This window comes from Coffea arabica, chromosome 10c, assembly GCF_036785885.1.
Source record: "Coffea arabica cultivar ET-39 chromosome 10c, Coffea Arabica ET-39 HiFi, whole genome shotgun sequence".
Taxonomy (NCBI): Eukaryota; Viridiplantae; Streptophyta; class Magnoliopsida; order Gentianales; family Rubiaceae; genus Coffea; species Coffea arabica.
The window spans coordinates 5,261,282-5,281,069 of record NC_092329.1 but is presented as its reverse complement, the minus strand read 5'-3'; the positions used below and the strand labels follow the sequence as shown (position 1 = coordinate 5,281,069).

At 35.9% G+C, this 19,788-nt stretch overlaps 1 protein-coding gene and 1 long non-coding RNA gene across 2 annotated transcripts; one reads left to right on the top strand and one right to left on the bottom strand.

Annotated features, from left to right (window-relative positions):
- Nucleotides 1-6,735: 6,735 nt before the first annotated feature.
- Nucleotides 6,736-7,340, bottom strand: LOC140016205 (uncharacterized). The gene is made up of 2 exons (XR_011822546.1): nt 6,944-7,340; nt 6,736-6,793 (listed from the first exon to the last, which is right to left on the bottom strand). It is a non-coding gene; the product is annotated as an uncharacterized lncRNA (long non-coding RNA).
- A 9,218-nt stretch (nt 7,341-16,558) lies between these two features.
- LOC113715139 (probable WRKY transcription factor 7) lies at nt 16,559-18,601 on the top strand. The gene is made up of 3 exons (XM_027239348.2): nt 16,559-17,497; nt 17,687-17,812; nt 18,063-18,601. The coding sequence occupies exons 1-3, from the start codon at nt 16,698-16,700 to the stop codon at nt 18,223-18,225; spliced, it is 1,089 nt and encodes a 362-aa protein (XP_027095149.2). The 5' UTR covers nt 16,559-16,697; the 3' UTR covers nt 18,226-18,601.
- Nucleotides 18,602-19,788: the final 1,187 nt, after the last annotated feature.

Below are 19,788 nucleotides of genomic sequence, written 5' to 3'. Positions count from 1 at the left end.
AGGTACGTAATGCATCCGTATGATTCGATGGTGATTTAATCTCTATCAATTTCCATGATCCTGTTATGTCGCCCCCTCGACTGAGTTAGAGTTGGAGTAAGAATTGATATGGATATAACAATTGAAAAGAAAAAAAGTTTCCTGCTAGGTGAGGTGAAGCTTCCTTTGCTTATTATAAGTTAAAATGTACAGCTTGTCGATCTTCGTCTTGATTGTCTGATCAACAGGTGTAAAATTAACAGCATAATCAACGTCTGCACTTTTGATTTTGTCGGCTTTCTCTGCGGAAAGGCATTAAATGAATTAAAGAAAAAGACTTTAGCATCCGAAATTAAAGAAGAAAAATGGCTTTGGTAAGAGTCAAGATTATAGCCTTATTAAAAGTAAAGATTATTTTTATTTTCCGCTTGATCTCCACGTAATATATACATGCGTCTTCAGCTGTAACATGCGTGTTGTTGGTAAAGGTGGACAAAGATAAACAAGATGTAAATTATCAATACCTTTACTGCGAGTTAATAAAAAAGAACTCCGTTTGATTTGACCTATTTTTTAAAAATCAGTTTTTTAAATATAATATTACATTAATACATAATAATGGGTGGGGGTGTTCGGTGGATGATATTTTAGTTTTCAATGGGATATGTTTTGTTCCTTGGCAAAACAACATAATCAAATGGACTACGATGCCAACAAAAATATCTGGCATTGAGGCTATTGATGGATTAACAAACAAATGCAAGAAAAAGAAAGAAAAGGGATTGGCATTGCGAGTTGCGAATGGTAATCAATAAAGAATCCCTACCTCTCCCTTTGCTGAGATTTTATTTAAATGCGACAAGTACGATAAAATTATATGATAGTAACACTTTCGATGAGAACCCTTTTATTCGTGCATCAACACCAGCCCTAGAGTTCATTCATTTCGCCTCATGAATTCGATACGACAAATCTCGTTACTTATCAGAAAAAAAGGTTAGCATACCCAAGATATTTGAATATTTTAGTTCAAACAGATGTTTATTATTATCAATAAAGATAATCCAATAGATTTTATTTTATTTTTTTCATTTACGTTCTTGAGGCAATGGATAAACACGCTACTGAATAACCACCACGATAAGGATGAGCTCACCATAAAATTCTCACGTTGTCCCCATCCTTTAATATGCATAAATTTATTTTTGCCATGAAAATTCAAATTTAGACTAAGATTAATTGTTATGTAATATGTTTTATTAATATATACACTATTACGAGGGATCGACAAAAAAAAAATTATATATATATATATATATATATACTAACTAGTTCATAGTTTATGCCGTGTGCTTGCGTCGTGGAATAGGATAACGCATGAACACACCATACCAGACCAACTAGCATGGCCGTTACTAATTTTTTTTTATGAGCAGCCTTGATTCCTGGATCGCAACTGGGAAGGAGAGTCCCGATTGGCAAGTAATAAGGTCAAATCAATCGACCCATGCCGCGGCTATGCTAATGGGATTTGGGGCAGGGACGGTCATACTGATGACCGTCCCTGCACGGTTAAGGGTCAAGATTTGCCCTCAAAATTTTGTGCAGCTGAGATTACATCATGTAATTCGATTTTCTCGTCAAGTGTGGGGTCCATCACTATCTGTTGTGAAAATACATCCTATAAAAAAAAAATTACACGATGTACAAAAAAAGTTACGCGCAGTTGATAATGACTAAAATTGCTCGGGACGGTTGCACCTACAACCGTCCGTGCCCCGAGTCCATGGTAATGGTGGAGCCACATTGATGGATCTCTTTGGTAACAAGTATCGAAACTCCATTGGGCCTGGCTGATTAGAAATACCTGTGTCAGGAAGGGGACATAAATATCAAAGCAAATAAATACTCGGTCGGGTCCACTTTTCCCACTTGTCAAGATTCCAATTCCATACGCCTCTTACCGGAATAAAATAAAAAGATTCCAAACGCCGCAGTATTTCTCTTTCAAATGCTTGAAAGGTTCTACGTGGTGGGCCCCCTTCTTCATAGTATCTGCCACTGGTGGTACGTTCTTCTATTGTACAGTATTTTATACTGCCACGGCTGACACTTACGGGGTCCACATTTACTACTACTGGACACTGGCATGGTATGGTCACAGTCCATGTGCGTGTAAATTTTGTTGATTGAGGAAAAAACAAAGGTTGTGTTTGGATTACATTTTTCATGATTTTTCATGGAAAAATTACTGTAGCGATTTGATGTATGTGAGGAGAAAAGGTAATAAGAAAATGTGATTACGGAAAATGACGTAATTTTCCGACGAAAAACCGCAATCCAAACAAGGCCGAATGAAAGTAAGAGGAAGAGAGAGCTACTCCATAAACGTTGGTTAATTATTTTATCTGGTATGGTACTGTATTTTGCTCTCTATTATTGTGCTGATGAAATGATTCCAAAGATGAGGAGGAAATTTTATTTTTTTTTTTTACCAAAATCCCTTCCTTTAAATAAAGTTTTAAGATAGTAGTGTTCTAATTTCTTTGCAAGAACGATTATGACTACTGTTAGTTGAGTGGCATTTTTTACTGCAAAGACAGTAATAATTGACATGAAAAAATGTCAAAGCAAATCACCTAACTACGAACTAAAGGGAATAGTCTGAAATATTACGTGAAGTAGTTGCTTGGCTCATGTATCATAAAAGTCATACTCTTAGGTGGCGTTTGGTAAAAGGGTTTCGGAATAGAGAATTGGAATAAATTCCATGATTTATGTTTGGTTCAATACTATCGGAATTGAAATTTTGGAATGATATCTAAAAATTTAGCATTCCACAATTCCTTAGTAAGTTGGTGGGTTTTGTCAAAAAACCCAACTGTGATTCCCAAATCTTAAAATTACATAATATTTAGTATAATTAATATTTATATATATTATATATTTATATTTATATTATAATATATACATATATATAATATTTATAATTATATATTTTATTATAATATTAGTATATTATATAAATATATATTATAATTATTTAGTTAAATATAATTATAATTATATAATATATATTATAAATTTGTTAATATTATATAATAATATGTTTATAATATATATGTATATTTATAAATGTATATTATATGTGCATATAATTATAATATATATACATGTATATAATATTAATAAATTAATAAAATATATTTATATTTATTATTTTTAAATATAATAATAACTATATTTAATAAGTAATATACATTATATTTATATAAAATATTAGTATAATTAATATTTTTATATTATATAATTATATAATTATATTTATATTATAACATTTGTATAATTATAATTAATTATATATATAATATTTAATTTAATTAGTTACAAACTTATAATAATGATATTATTATATTATTATATTATATATTATAATTATTTAGTTAAATATAATTATATTTATATAATATATATTATAAATTTATTGATATTATATAATAATATATTTATAATATATATGTATATTTATAAATGTATATTATATGTGCATATAATTTAATTATATATTTAATATTTAATTTAATTAGTTACAAACTTATAATAATAATATTATTATTTATATGTATTATATAATATATATTAATCTATGTAATTTAATTGATATTATTAATTATACTAATAATTATACATGTTTACTAATAGAAATTATTAATTAGTTATACTAAATTTACTAATACATTTATACAATATATTTAATTAGTGAAAATTTCTTATATCCCATTTACAAAGAGCCAACGAACCAAACATCAACTATATTAATGATATACATTCCTTCCTGGCACTGAATCAAACAAATGTATTGTAATGACTGATTCCATTCCAAATCCATGATGAATGATTCCGAATCCGAATCCGATTCCAACATGCGAAAAAAAACGCCACCTATATTATTCTTCTATTTTTTTTTTTTTTTTTTTTTGCTGCAAAGTAATTTAAGGATTGATGGTCCTTTCATTTGAAATAGAATCCGACAAAAATTGGAACCAACTACTTCCCTTCACTCTATCTTTAAGTGAATGATTCGGGGGAATTTTTTTTGTTATTTTGTTTTTTTTTCTGGGTGGGGGTGGTGTTGGAGCGGGGATGAGGCAGGAGTTGGTAAAGTAGAAGGATCTTGGAGAAAAGGCTCACTGGGACAACTATGAACCTTCCAACCAACCACCAGTGAGCGACAAAAGTCCCATGAGTGGTTTTAAACTCCTTGTCTGCATTTCTCGTTCAGGATTTTTTGAAACATTTTCAAAGGTAGTTTAATTTCTTCTGAATTCTCAATAATTTAGGTGGATCCATCTCCAAAAATGTCGCCTTCACTCTTGCAACAAGTTTGGAGCAGGTTCTTGAGAGCTGTGTTCATAACTTCATCTCCTCATATTTAGTTCACTCTTCCAGCTTTCTCGTTTCTAATAAAAATGATAGAAATTTAGTTGCAAAATTAATGAACCAAGGGCCAAAAATGTCGCCTTCACTCCTGCAACAAGTTTGGAGCAGGTTCTTGAGAGCTGTGTTCATAACTTCATATCCTCAAATAGGCAAAAACAGAAGAGGAAAAGAAGAGAGAGCTGCAACTTGTGATTTGATGCCACTATCTTGAAAGTTTTTAAAGCTACACATGCAATATCCTTGCCTATACACACAGGGTAAGTAAAGGGGTATAATCAAGGATTGAAATTGCAGGCAACAGGAGGATTATGGTACTCTTTATCATTTGCGGCAGAACAACTCTTTAGCGCAATTCATTTAAAGCTACCCAAGCAATATCCTTACCTACACACACAGGGTATGTAAAGGGGGTATAATCGAGGATTAAAATTGCATCTTCCCGCGTATTAAGCACGTATTTCCTTCTCCTATGAGCTTTTAACGACAGTTAACTGACCGTAGTAAGAATAAAATAACGATTGTCTTATGCTAGGAAATGTACGAGAATTTACAGGCTTCAACTGCTCCAAAAAGAACAAAAGCGGATCCATGCAACAACTCCACTCATCTACAATGAAAATGAAATTATTGTCTAGAGTTATGTCTTCCTTTTGTGTTGAATACATAAATTAGAGGTTTTGAATTTAAACCCTCGCTTTCACTCCCTATTTCTTAAATCTCACTCCTCTTTCATTAAAAGAATTGCTAAAAAAAAAATAAAAATTTATGGTGTGCTAAGCTTGTAAATATGCTGGCAAAGATGTTAGCTCTTGACAGATGGGAAGAAAGGATGTTCGCAGTAGATTTAACTACGGAGATCTTAAAACTCTGGCTACTGCATCTATGTAATACTATTTCAACTTTACAATTTCTTCAACTAAAATGAGACTTTTACAAGTTTATTAGCTGTGGGTTACTCTGCACTATTTGTTTTTCCTTATAGTAGTTTTTCGTTTTCTTGTCTTGTTTCACTCTAACACATTTTTTCCTTCTTGGCAGAGCTCACCCGTGATCCATCTAAAAGACTAAAACATATTTTGGAAATTCTGGCAGGTGACCCATCGGAAAAGGGTTTGGAGAACCACGGATCCTAGAGTCGTGATATGCATGGAGTAAGGGTGCCACAGCCGAATTGGCCAAAACTGGTCCTTCCAATCGACAGGAACCGAATAAGCAGTCCATTTATTTTATTTTGGAGGACCTTCCACTTTGTATTCGACCAAGAGGAAATGGTTATGGAGTCAGATTCAGCACTTGGCAACTGTTTTGTAAGCTTTGTTCTCCATCCCTCTGAAAGCTGAACTCAAAAATATACTACTGCCATTGCAAGATTTTCTTGTTTTTAACTGAACAACGCGTGCTTGATCTTCCATGTCCAAAAAGCAAGAAGAAGACAATACAACGAAGCTACCGGTTCCAAGTTAATTTCTATGACCTTGGTTCACCCACGTCTTACCTTTTTCAGGTTGGGGCCACTTGGGTTTTACAAACTGCAGATCATGTGATCATCGGATTGGAGTAAATGAGAAGAGGGATGGTCTATGGATTTCTTATATTTTAGCGGATCGGATCGGATCGGTTTGGTTGGCATTTTGGGTGGCCATTGTTTATTTGAGGCCCATGTTTGTCGTGATCTCCTATATTGCCCTTCTATCTTGAAGAAAACGGCAAAATTAAAGGTCTGTTTGGTTGGAAGTAAAATATTTTCCTGTGGAAGTAATTTTCCATGAAAATCATTTCCCTTTCATCATTTTCAGGTGTTTAGTTAGCTTATTGAAAATATTTTGGGTAAAATACACGGAACCCCCTTATGGTTTCGCGAAAAGACACCTTACCCCCCTATCGTTTAGAAACCTACATATAAACACCCTAAACTTCATAACTAAAGTGGAAATTGACTTTTTAACTGGCTGAGTTACCAGTTGTAGGTCGAATACCTTTGTCTCTCCAAAAGAAGAAGAAGAAAAAAAAAGAAAAAATTGTTACAAGAGCATCTTTAATGCTTTTTACTTCCATCTGTAACTCCTAAAAGAAAAAGAATGCCCATCAGAAGCTATTGAAACTCTTGAGATGGTCGGTGCTTTGGCCAATGGAAATGAAATCTTTAGCTTGCTTCCGCCGCTTTAAGAAGACCAGAGGAAAGATCTTTTCTTTACCCGGGCCTTAAGGCAGAGGACATTCTTTGGTTGGTTGGTGAAGTGCCCTTAAGAGGAAGACCGAAGGCCGAAGCTTAAGATTGAATTCAATTCCCACTTGTAACTCATAAACGAAAGAGAATTTCATCCAAGGGGTGAGGAGTGAAAAGCTATTGAATCAGCTGCTCTTGCCGGGTATGCTATGCGTTAAGAAGCGAATTAGGCAAAAACAGGGAAAGGCAATTCGAATTGGAAAGCTTTAGATTCCGGCGTTATCCTTTTCTTTCTTTTAGGTTACATCCAGTAATAATAAAAGACACTCAAGATGAGAAGAGGAAGAAGAAGCTTACCCGTGTGTTGAACTCGGGGTCGGAACTCAATCGAATGAAAAGGATCGGTCAATTGGCAAATGGAATGCCTTGCTCTTCTCTGAAAGTACTTCCCCTTCCTTACTTGTTTCATTTTGTTACTGCCCCTTAGATTCCTCGAGCTTGTAAACATGACTCTTTCCATAAAGCATTTCTCGTCTGTCGCCCAGTTTGATTGAGGGTGGGACCTGATCAAAAGCAACCGATACTAAAATATACGAGTAGAATGTGACGGTGATGACAGATCGATCACTTTGCCGCGGAAAGAACGCAGTCATGATTCTTGAATCATAAAGGAGAAGATCAAAAAATATTTGTGTTATTTAGGAGGAGAATAGGGGAGGGAGGATTTTCTTTACAAAGGATTTTCGCATATCCATCATCATTAAGTCGCACGTCCGGTTACAAGTCAATTTCCACTTTAGTTATGAAGTTTAAGGTATTTAGGTGGAGGTTTCTAAACGATAGGGGGTAAGGTGTCTTTTCGCGAAACCACAAGGGAGTTCCTTGTATTTTACCCAAATATTTTCTTACTTCATTTTTCTGGTGTTTGTTTAACTTTTGAAATATTTTCACTTTTATCTCTATCTTTACTTTCTACACATTATAACTACATACTTCTTCCCATGCAAAATAAGAAAATTTATCTTATTGTTTAGCTTTAAAAAATCTTGGAGAAATGTATATATGAATAAAAAATATCTCCTTAAACAATAAACAAATTGCTGGCCATTTAGTGTCAAATATCAATCACATGCAATGCTTATTGTGACATATATCTTGCACTCTCACTGCTGAAAGTTTCTCTAGAAAAGAATGTCCCTATTATACATAATTAATTACTAGCATAGGATGAGCATGATGAGGTTTTTTTTTTTATTTTGAATATACTAGGGGGAGGGTTGGGTTGGGTTGGGTTGGGTGGTACAGGGGAGGGAGTGTAAGGAAGAGGTTTTGGGTTCGAATCCTCCTGTTTACACTGAAAAAAAAAAGAACATACTACAAGATGTTTTCAGTAAGTTTGGAACATACTACAGGTGGGATGCATGCATTTCGGAAAACAACTTCAGTAAGTTTGGAAGGGAAGTTGTTTTCCATAAGATGAGTGAAAATATTTTACATAGGAAAATGTTTTCAGTAACTTTTGTGCAACCAAACACGGGAAATTAGGAAAATATTTTCCTGGAAAACATTTCCACCCGAAACAAACGGACCCTAAAAAGAAAAAATAATCGTAAGGGGAAGGGATATGATCAGAGCAAGATTCTGATTGTATTTTTGTGTGCACTAGGGAACTTGGAACTCTCCAAGCTAATGTACAGCATACACAAAGGAGGAGCAATCAGCCATTCAGCCTAGTTAGGTATAACCAAAAAATGTCCGCATCCGTTTTACGGTTTGCGACTAATCCTGTTCGAGTCGGATCGGATTCCTTACAGGGAAAAGCTCTCCCAACGTTGTTTTTCCATTTTCATGAATTTCGAATCCGAGACCTCATGGTTAAGGGATGCAAGCCCCTCCCACTTGCATCAACATCCATTGCTACCACTCAGCCTAGTTGAGATCAACATATACGCTGAAAAAAACACAGCCCTTATCATTTGTTGATCTAGAACTGCGAAGGTTCCTCGTTTATTTTGCGGGGGAAGGAATACGATGATACTCCAAGAATCAAAGGCCCTTAATTATCCAAATGCTATTGGCTACAAATTCTTCGAGCTAAACCTGTCCGCTAGAATGATATATTATTGGGACTTAGATTCCCAATATGCATGGGGAGCATGGGCCTCCCAGCCTCCTTAATTGGGAGTTTGGACCATCCATCTTGGAAGTTGGACCACGTTGCCATTTGTTTTTTTTTTTTTTTTTTTGTTCGAGCCGCGAAGTTCACGTTGCCATTTGTTTATCTGGTCTAGGCTCAGCTTATGCAACTCTGTTCTAAGCTTTCGTTATCCATCCCGCCGAACTCCAAAGTCCAGACTCGTACTTGGGAGGATTTGTTACCTTTAACTTCGTTGAGGTTTAACTAAATTGCAAAATGAGCCTCAAGATTTGACCAAACAACAATCACACCCTTTAAATGGGCAAACATTTATCAGAATGCCCCTAGTGTCTTGTGCCGTTAGAGATGGTGTAGTTGTTAGTAAAAATTTATTGTCAGTGTCCAATAATATGCCCTTATAGTACCTATTTATTACTGTTTTCTTTGCTAAGTACCCAAAAAATTAGTTTCATCTATACTCTACCTAAAAAAGGAAAAATGGCAGTCGTAAATTGAAAGAGTCCACTGCTTCCCTTCCTTTTGGAATTCCTACTTTTCTCACTTCCTTCCCAAGCAACTTACTCCAACCAATTTGTCTATTGCCGCTTCCTCCATCTTCTTTTTATTCTTTTTTTTTTAATTAAAAGCAAAACTCCAAATTCTATGTGTTTTACTTTACAACATCATTTTAATTTGCAGAAATATCAAGAACCTTCCACAACCCTCCAAAGTGCAGCTTGAGCATCCCTGAAGATTCTTTAATCTCCAAATTTCAGACAAGCAAATGGTTATCATGGATTTTTTCTGTTTGTTTTTTCTTCAATTAATGACTCCAAACTAGTCTTAGGCAAAAAAGATTGAGCTTATCAAGATTCCTATTTGCTCGACGAGGATCTTCTTATGAACAAAAATCTTAATTGGAATTGTGGATCCGAAGAGATGAAATGGATTTAGACGTTTGGGGTTCTTGTCTCTTGATTGGCGATTCCTTAATAAAAGTTTGCTAATTTGTGGACTTGTTCATATTTGTGCACCGTAATGAGTGTTTTGAAGTAAATATTGTGGGATTGATCTTACATTTGAGTGGAGAAGGAAAGGAGCAGCTGTTGATTTAGGCTATTTGCATCCATTCTTTTGCCCAATATAAGGCAAGAATTGCCATCTATGCAAACAAATTTGAGTATTAGGTGAAAATTTCACTGAATTTTGCCATTTGCTAGCAATAATCGATGGTCACGGGTGAGGTTGATGGTAGCCAACAAAGTCAGGCTGTCATTGTTATGAGCATTCCATTAAAATCCTCCAAATATTAGTCATGAAGAAGACGAAGATAAACTAAAAAGGAAAATAAAACAAGAGGGTGATAAGGATTTTGTTTAAATTATGTCATTTGCAATTGTGGAATTTAGTCTTTTCACTGGTTTTGTTTCGAATATTTAACGGAAGTTACTTCAAGTAGGGGTGTGCATCAAATTCGAAATCGGTAATTCGGAACTTTGAATTCGAAATTTTTCGAAATTTTGGTATCTGATAATTCGATCAAATTCGATTTCGAATTCACCAATTCCGAATTCAATTCGGAATTCGATAAATTTCGATTTCACCGAATTCGGAAAAATTTATATATTATTATATAATATAAAATATATTATATTATATAAATTATATAAATTTTATATAATATTATATAGTATAAATTTTATAATTACATGTATAAAAAATATATTTATATATTAAAAATGAATTTGAATTCGAAATCGGAATTCGAATTCCGATTTCGAATTGTGAATTCGAATTCCGATTTCGAATTGTGAATTCGAAATCGGAAATTCTGATTTGAAAAACTCCATTACCGAATTCGAACCAAATTCGAAATATATGAATTCGGAAAACCCGAATTCGATTCCGATTTCCGATTTACCGATTCGAAAATTCCGAATTTAATTCGAATTCGGTCAGTAAATGGGAATTTTTTGATTTTGCACACCCCTAACTTCAAGGGGGTTTTTTGTTATTTGGCCGAATCTTGGGGTTTGAATGATAGTTTGGTCAAATCTTAAGGGAGATATATGTAATTAACACTACTTTGAATCTTAAATTTCTTCTTCTGCCCTTAATGAAAGTTATGATGCTGCTTCTTCGATCTTTCATGACCAAAAGAGTGGAAGAAGACAATAGAACTGTGCCACCAGTTGCTTAGTCAAATTCTTCCAACCTGGGTCCACACCAGTGATCCTTTTCAGAGTTTTTGGCCCACTTGGACTTTTTCCAAGCAGCGCTCATGCGATAAACGGATGATTTAGGGATGTCGTAGCGTAACCGGATTGGGTTGCTTGGCATTGGGATGAACGTTGTTTGAGGCCCATTCTTCTTGGCTCCAAATTGTGGGAGAAAACGAGTAAACAACATATTACGAAAATGATTAATCTTATATATACTGTAAGTATATATATTATTATCATTAGATATGTGATACATGAGTAAATTTTGAATTTTAATTTCAAATTTTGCACATGTATCATATATATTTAATAGTGATAGCATTCACATGTATCATATATCTAATAGTGATAGCATTTGAAATTCAAAATTTGCTCATTTACCATTCATCGAACCGTGTTAATGTATATACTGACAGCTTCTCTTAAGAAAAAACAAAAGAAATTAGTGGTACTAGTTATGTAGAGAAATTTGAAAATGTCTTGGGTACTACCAAAACCCCCTTTTTTTGGGAAGGGGGGGGGGGGTTCTCATTGGGTCTATGTGGAGTTAATAGGAAAAATTGATGGGAAGCCTTTGGTCAAGTAACAATCATATGAATTGTAGTGTAGTAGCAAACTTGTATTGCCCTAGCGAGTTTGAGGCATTAGCTACTCGCCTTCACGTACAGAGATGGAGTATCATTTGGTTCTCCTACCACGTTCCAAAAATATCCGTTCCTTCTTTCGGATATTTTGGTTGTCTTACACTTTAGGACCTGGTTCAAAATGCCTTTATATTTCTCTTAATTATATATTTCTGCGTTTAGAGGCTAGAAAAATTGTAAGAAAGTAAAACCACAGTTGGCATGTGTTCTAATTCAAACAATTTGAGTGCACATGACTAGGAATGATCTTCGATGAGGATGATCAACATAACTTTGGCTCAATTGATAAAAATTGATTACTTTTTTTTTTATTATAAAAGATCATATATTCAAATTTTACTATTATAGTAAAGATCGTGTTAGAGGCGATATGTAAAAATTTTTATAAGTGACCTAAGAATCGAAAACATGTTCTAATGGAACTTGACTCATTCAAACTCTACCTTACAAGAGAGAGAGAGAGAGAGAGATCTTCTACACGAATGAATCTCCGGTATCAAAATCCAACGAAGTGTTCAAGACACGAGAATTGTCAGCATGCATTAAGCCTGGTTATATTGGTAAAGACCCAGACGTGGGCTTATGGTCGCTGGACAAGTATAGCTATTGCAGGTTGAGGCATTTGTCTAGTCCACGGCTGAGTTGAGGCTTGAGTGGATCTCAAGAAAAGAAGAATTCCGAGTCCGTGAATAAACAGAATTTGATAACTGGATCCATTTTTTGGAGTATTTTTGTCCACATCAAACCAAACACAAAAAAAAAAAAAATAATAAAAAAAAAATGCAGCTCTTGGCTTCAGGCTTCAATGGTAGGATCTCTGAGTTCTTTTATGAAGGGTGATTTATGAACGATAAATAAATTTAACAACCCAGATAATGTTACAGAAGTTCTGGGGTGAATATGCATGTACTATACGGATAATAGAGTGAAAAATGAATTACACGCAAAAAACTGTCTATAACTTATTGTAATTTCCACATTTGTAGTAGTAATTATTATTGTCAATACCGGTATGGGTTGTGGAACCAGCAGCTAAAGATTTTTTAACTAGTATGCATACCAAATGTACACCTCCAAGAAGTCTGTGACGCAGGACAATAGCCAAAATCATTACGAGTAAATAACCTACCGAAAAATTATCAAGAGTTTAGGTTTTTTTTTTACTTAGGGGTAATCCAGTTTTTCGATTAAACTAATCCCTTAAAGTTGTGTAGTATTTTGTCCCAAAAATACACAGTGAGAGATCATACAAGAATCGACCATGGAACCTACTGATAACTACCAGACTATGGAATCAGTAGGTCAGACTACCTGCGAGAGCTTATCAAAAGTTTAGTTGCCTGAGACGTTTTCTTGTCAATTCATAATAGGGTTCCAATAGGAAATTAAGAAGAAACTTTTGCTAAAGGGCGTTCAAGTGAAAACCTCAAACAGAAGATTACAAGCAACCTTCCAAATAATGTAAAATATTCAAGTAAATATCAAAGTTAATTAATAAGCTCATTACTAAACGACTAAACCTATGGATATTCGAGCGTTTGACACTTTTAAAACCTGGAACGTATGTATTGTTTAGTAGTTGGAGGCCAACTAAATAATTTTTTTTTGTTTTTTTCTTTTCAATCTGGTTTAGTGGAGGACATAGGTTATATCTTTAAGACCTAATTCAAGACATACTAATGGAAACCCAGTAGTTGAAGCGTGGTATACTAATGGAAAAGCATTCCGATGGAGTACTTTATGTGTGATTGACTAGGAATCAAGCATTAAAAAAAGGTAATTAGCCGTGCAAATGGAGCATAAAGCCATGGACACCACAAAGTCAACCTCAACAAAGAATAAAAGGGAAATGACGAAACGTCCACTATCACTATGTATCCCTTTGTTAAAGAATTAACGCAACTTAAGAGTTGACAAACACTCTTTAACATTTTTTAACACTGCAAGTTGCAATGACAATTGCTTTTTGTCTTGCAACATCTAAAGTGTACGCATGCGATCGAGGATGGACAATTGCCCTCATCAAATTTGATAAAATTATACAATCATCTTGAAATTTTTTAAAATGTTTAAATTTATGCCATATTTGTACTTTTTGAATTTCATAAATTTCCCTCATTTAGCTATATTGCCCCTCTTAAATTTAAGAATTTTTTTTATTTATTGTTTGCCCCTAACAAAAATCTTGAATCTGTTCCAAATTAAATATTAACGACACTTTGATGAAAAAAAATGATTTGGATTTTTTGTTAGGGAGAAACACCTCGAGAGGTGGAACCAAAGAGCCCAATATGTAAGTTAAGAACTTAATTCTAACCCAAAAACTTAAGTTATTAGGTCTTGAGCCCTTACTTACATATTAACCGCTCTTTCTCCATCTCTCGGACCAATGTAGGACATAACCCTTTACTCATGAATCTAACATTTTTAAATCAAAATAAATAATATGTTTCTTATATAAAATTAACAGCATGAACTATCTTAAAAATGACCGTTAGGTCCCCTCACCACAGGATCCTAGTTCTGGCACTAATTGTACCGCGCTAAATACACTCATTTGCCAATTGCTGATAATTAAGTTAGCATTTGCATTGAAGAGGTAGCATTTTGAAATATTCGGAGCTTCAAGACAAAGGAAAATGGAGGTATAGTTCTCGCGAAATTTCTTGTTGACGCATAGTCAACGATGAGACATGATAGATGCCAGTGGGAAGGAAAGAATTTCGGGATGGACTAGCGCTCGCTTTTATGTTTTCCTCAGGCACGGGAAGGAATTTACATAATCTATTTACTTCCAAAACACACCACCAGTCCACTAGCAGCCAGCCGCATTGGTTTCTCATTTCATTTCTTCATCGTTAAGGCAGCAAAATAGAAAATTGCTCAAAAGAAGGAAGGAAGTCAATGCTCCCCATGATGAACAAGAGTATGAGAGGTTCATGATCCTGCATGTATGCCTTGATGAGCCATCTTACACTACTTTTTCCTGATCTTTTTTATAATGCATTTATTTATTGCAGGAGCTGAAAAGATTTATAGGAAACCAATGAATGAATAGACCAAATATGCACAAGGAATTTTGGAACCAGAAGAATGCATGAGGCCGAAGCATATACGGAAGGAACATAACTTGAATTTTGGAACATATTTGCTTTGAATTTTTTTTTTCTCCAACTTTGAAGTCGAGTATAATTATTCACTTGCTGCTATGGTCATCCTATTCCGAGCCATCAAAATGTACCAACTGAATTTAGAAATATGATCATACACGAAGTTGGCTCCCTCATAATCGACTCATTCAAAGTTGGTTACGGTTATTTTTACTTTGACTAATTTTCTTATGTTCTGCACCGTAGAATTCTATAAACTACACCTTTTCTTGTTTTACTACACTAATTTACAAAGTCAACGTCCTATGTAATGCACTTACATTGCATCATTCTTAAAATATGAAACCGCTCAGCAATTTATCCAAAATATAATAGGATCCCTGAAAAAAAGTCAATTGATAGCAATTAACAGCATAAGAAAAAAAAAAAGATTTGTGCAACCTGATTTGTAAAAGTTGTCAAACCAAAGCTAAAAAAAAAAAAAAAAAAAGTGCCAATCAAACTACATGTTTGTATGTCTTGGTAAATGGTAACCTCAGGATCCCATCAATTGATCATTTATTTACACTAGGACCGCTAGGGTCGTTAGAACCATTAAATTAATTGACACAAAATCGACTGTATCTCAATTGATTTTGTTTTATTTAAAACTGGTTAGAGTTATTCTTACTCGAAAGTTTCCTTTATTCTGTATATTAGATTTTTTTTTTTCCTTTTTAGCTTACAACTTTTCTTATTTTTCTACCACATTACAAAGTCAACGTCCTTATAGTATATAGTATATAGCACATTGAATTATGTAACAAGAGCGCACTTAAAATATGTAACCAGTCTACAATTTATTCAACAAAAAAAAAAAAAAACTAGGTATGCAAAAAGTCAATTGATGGCAATTAATAAAAGTGTGGAGCTAATAAGGGGCCAAACCAGACCACATGTTTGTGAGTGAGTCTTGAAAAACGATTGATTAGCCACAGGATCCCATCAATTCAATTGACCATCTTCAAATCCTACCAAATATTCGTCATATCCTACATATCTACGGCTGCAAGTTGGATCTCATCCTCATCCTGTGGTGTGGTGAAATCTGATTAAGATTTCCATTAGGCAGATCAAGTCATCCATGATATTCCATATATTATCTTCCTCCCATCCAAAACTAATGATAGCTGTACAAAACTACTAATCTAGTAGCACAAAGAAAGAAAAGAATCCGAAGCTGGAAAGAGATCTCTTCTTATATTCCCTTTGACACTTTCCAAGGGCAAGCACCTCACAAAAATTTTAAAGAAAAAAAAAATGGAAAAAATTAACCAAGGAGACATCCGGTGTCCGGTAAAAGCCGATGCAATGTGGGTCCCGGAAAGCCCCAACTCTCCCAGATGCGGATAGACTTTTGCATCAAAAGCTGGTAAAAGTCAACTCTACCTCACTGGCACCAACCTAACCACAGTTAAACACCAGAAGACCCCACGTACTTCCCCGATTTCAATTGATTGATTCCCCAACCCCCATTTAATCCAACGGCTCATTCCTGCCTTTTGACCTTCTGCACCCCCTCATTCTCATCAACTCCACACATTTCTGATTTCTCTCCTCCACCGGTTCACCCCTTAACCCCCCCACCCCCTAAAGAAGGAAAAACAAGCGATGGAGTCAATGCTCTTTCACACTCTTTCTCAAAAGCAGACAAACGGAAATAAAGAAAGTAAATACCACGTGGGCCCACCATACTGGTTCTAGCCTTTGACGGGAAGCTGGTCAGAAGCGACAGACAGGAGAGAGAAAAAGAGCATCATAAGTTTGACTCTCCATCCCCCCGGTCCCCGTCCCTCCTATACAAATCCTTCCGCCCCTCACCTTGTGCCTCATTTCTCAACCCCATCAGCCCCCTTAACTCTCCCTTTTATCTCTCCCTTTTACCATCATCTTCTTGGCCTCTCTCTTTCAACTTTCAACCCCATTTCTTCCTTGTAGTGGATGGTTTAGGGCCTGGAGATGGCTGTGGAGTTGATGACAGGATTCAGAAACGATACTTTTGCTTCCAAAATGGAAGAAAGCGCCGTTCAGGAAGCCGCGACTGCTGGACTTCAGAGCGTTGAGATGCTCATCAGGCTGCTATCCCAATCCCAATCTCAACCCTCTCAAATCTATCAAGATCCTTCTTCAAAACAATCGTCCGATTATCAAGCTGTGGCCGATGCCGCTGTCAATAAGTTCAAGAAATTCATATCCCTTCTCGACCGCACCAGAACCGGCCACGCCCGGTTTCGCCGCGGCCCGGTTACTAATCCCCCTCAACCAGCACCGCCGCTGCCGCCGACCCAACAACCGGAGCAGCCGCAAAGACAGCCACCCCAGAGTAACCCTGCAGCAACAAGTCAACCCGCGAATAATTTGTTTCAAGAGGATGATAAGGAGAAGGTGAAATCTAGTTCAAGGATTTATTGTCCGACGCCCATTCAAGGGTTGCCGCCGCTGCCGCACAACCACCACCAGTTAATGAAGAACGTGAATATTGAGAGGAAGGAGTCCTCCACCACCATAAATTTTGCGGCTGCATCGCCTGTAAATTCATTTATGTCGTCGTTGACCGGGGATACGGAGAGCATGCAGCCGTCTATGTCCTCTGGGTTTCAGATTACCAATCTTTCTTCTCATGTATCGTCCGCCGGTAAGCCCCCGCTCTCCACGTCGTCGTTAAAGAGGAAGTGTAGCTCCATGGATGATTCCGCTGTGAAGTGCGGTGGCGGTGGCGCTGCTTCCTCAGGTGGTCGATGCCATTGTCCTAAGAAAAGGTACCATACTCTTGACCCCAGGCAAAAAATAAGAGGGAAAAGGAACAAGTCAAATTGGAGTGGTGTTAGCAATTATTACTGCCAATATTGACGCTGGATCCTTTCTACTAGTTCAATTTTCTTGAATTCATTTTTAAGACTTTATTGGAGTCATTTGATTGATTAGAGTTTGATCTTGATTTGATTTAGGAAATCAAGGGTGAAAAGAGTGGTTAGAGTGCCAGCTATAAGCATGAAAATGGCCGATATTCCACCGGATGATTACTCCTGGAGAAAGTATGGTCAAAAGCCCATCAAGGGATCTCCTCATCCTAGGTGAGTGAGTTGACTCACTAGTTCACTCGTTGACGCGTGAACGTACAATTATGACCCTGTTATTTGTTTGAAAAGTACCGAAAGCCATCAAAGACTTTGACTTTCTAGAACTTATCCCAAGGGTTTTCCGGTCATTTGGCAGCTTCTTCTTCTTCTCTCTCTCTCTCTCTCTCTTTTTTTTTCCAATGTTCAAAGTTGACTTGATCCGGTCTACTCACTGATTTATCTGGGATTCAATTTCAATTTTCAGGGGATATTACAAGTGTAGCAGCTTAAGAGGGTGCCCGGCCCGTAAGCATGTGGAGCGGGCGTTGGATGATCCGACTATGCTCATAGTTACATATGAAGGGGAGCATAATCACTCACATTCTGCTACGGAGGCACCAGGAGCTCTAGTTCTTGAATCATCTTAATCTCAACCGTCAATCGGTTGATTGGCACCATTCCACGGAGCGGAGAAGTTTTGGCCCCCCGGCCCCCACCACGAAGATGATCTAATCAGAACCGTCCAGAAGAGGAAGGCAGAAGGGAGAAAGGTCTGAGGAACGAAGCTCAGTCGGTCAACCCTCTTAGGGTCGGGAAGCTGCCTAGACATTAATGGTTAACAGGGGCCACTTGTACATTATTTTGTTCTCTCTCTTTGACTAATTGTATTCGGCATAGAGTAACTTTCCGAAATGCAAAGAAAAGATGGCAAATTTGTGGATTTTGAATCAGTCAATTAGTGGGGCTTTCTTTGTTTTCTTGTTAACCTTATATACTCGCTCCATATCAATGGGGTTTTATTTATTTTCTTCCTTCCTTTAAACTTCAGTTTCAGATTGATGAACGGTGGTAGATGTCGTCCACTTTCACTAATGTTCCCTATTTAATTGTGGTGGTTGAGTATTAATTAAAGTAATGAAATGCATAGGCAGATATGTAGTAGTCAAAACCCCCTATTGTGGGTGAAGAAAATTTTCAAAAAATGGTCAACTTGTGTAATTGATGGGCAGCAGACGTGTCGTGTATGGCACGATGGATGACTTGCTTAGACTTTGTGCAACCCCATTAGTTAAGCGGCCAATTGTCATTAGCTAGCTAGCTATAGCTCCTTTTGAAGTTTTTAGCAATATGAAATCTTCACAATTTTGTCAAAAGGAGGAAAACGTATTTTGAGCATTGGCATTGGCGTGCACTAAAAATTGCATTTCCGTATGGGGTTGCGGTGCATTTATAAAAAGCATTAAAAGTTTCTGGAAAAGTTTTTGATAATTTAATAACATTTTTGTTGAAAAAAAATACTTATATTAGAATTGTTTCTTTATAAACTACTGTAACTAACTCCAGACGGGGCCTTAATCATTTTATTATTATAAGTCTGTTTTTTTGGAAATTAGCCTACTAAAATTTTGTTCCTTGGTAAAATCGATTAATTTGCCACATTGACTTTTATTACTGCTATACTACATCTCTTTTCTTATTGGTAGGGGGACGTGATGAATGGCTGAGAGTTGAGAAGAGGGGTGGGTGGATGGTTATTACTTATTTAAGGCATCAACATTTGACTTTGGGGATTGGCAAGTTGTTAATAACGCTACATACATATGACGTGTCTGAATTAATTATTAATTAAATGAATGGGTGTATGTGTATAATAAGTGCATGGATGTGGGGGAGATTAGATTATATGCGATTATGGTCGGATTTTGTGGGAATATAATACAGACAGAATACTAGAAAGCAGAGATGTTGGTTTGATCTTTGATGAGCATTGGCGTTGGTTGATGTGTCATTGACCATCCAACGCTTATTGCGCAGATGGATGGCAAAGTCAAAAAGGGATGGTGGATTTGATGATAGCTTACGACTTTTGAATTTCAATTCTTTTATATTTCAATCGTTGGAGTGTTAAATAATTTAGATACCTTTAATTGTGTTTAATTATTACACGAAGATATTTGTTCCTTGTTTGTTGTTGGTTGCATTATGGAGTA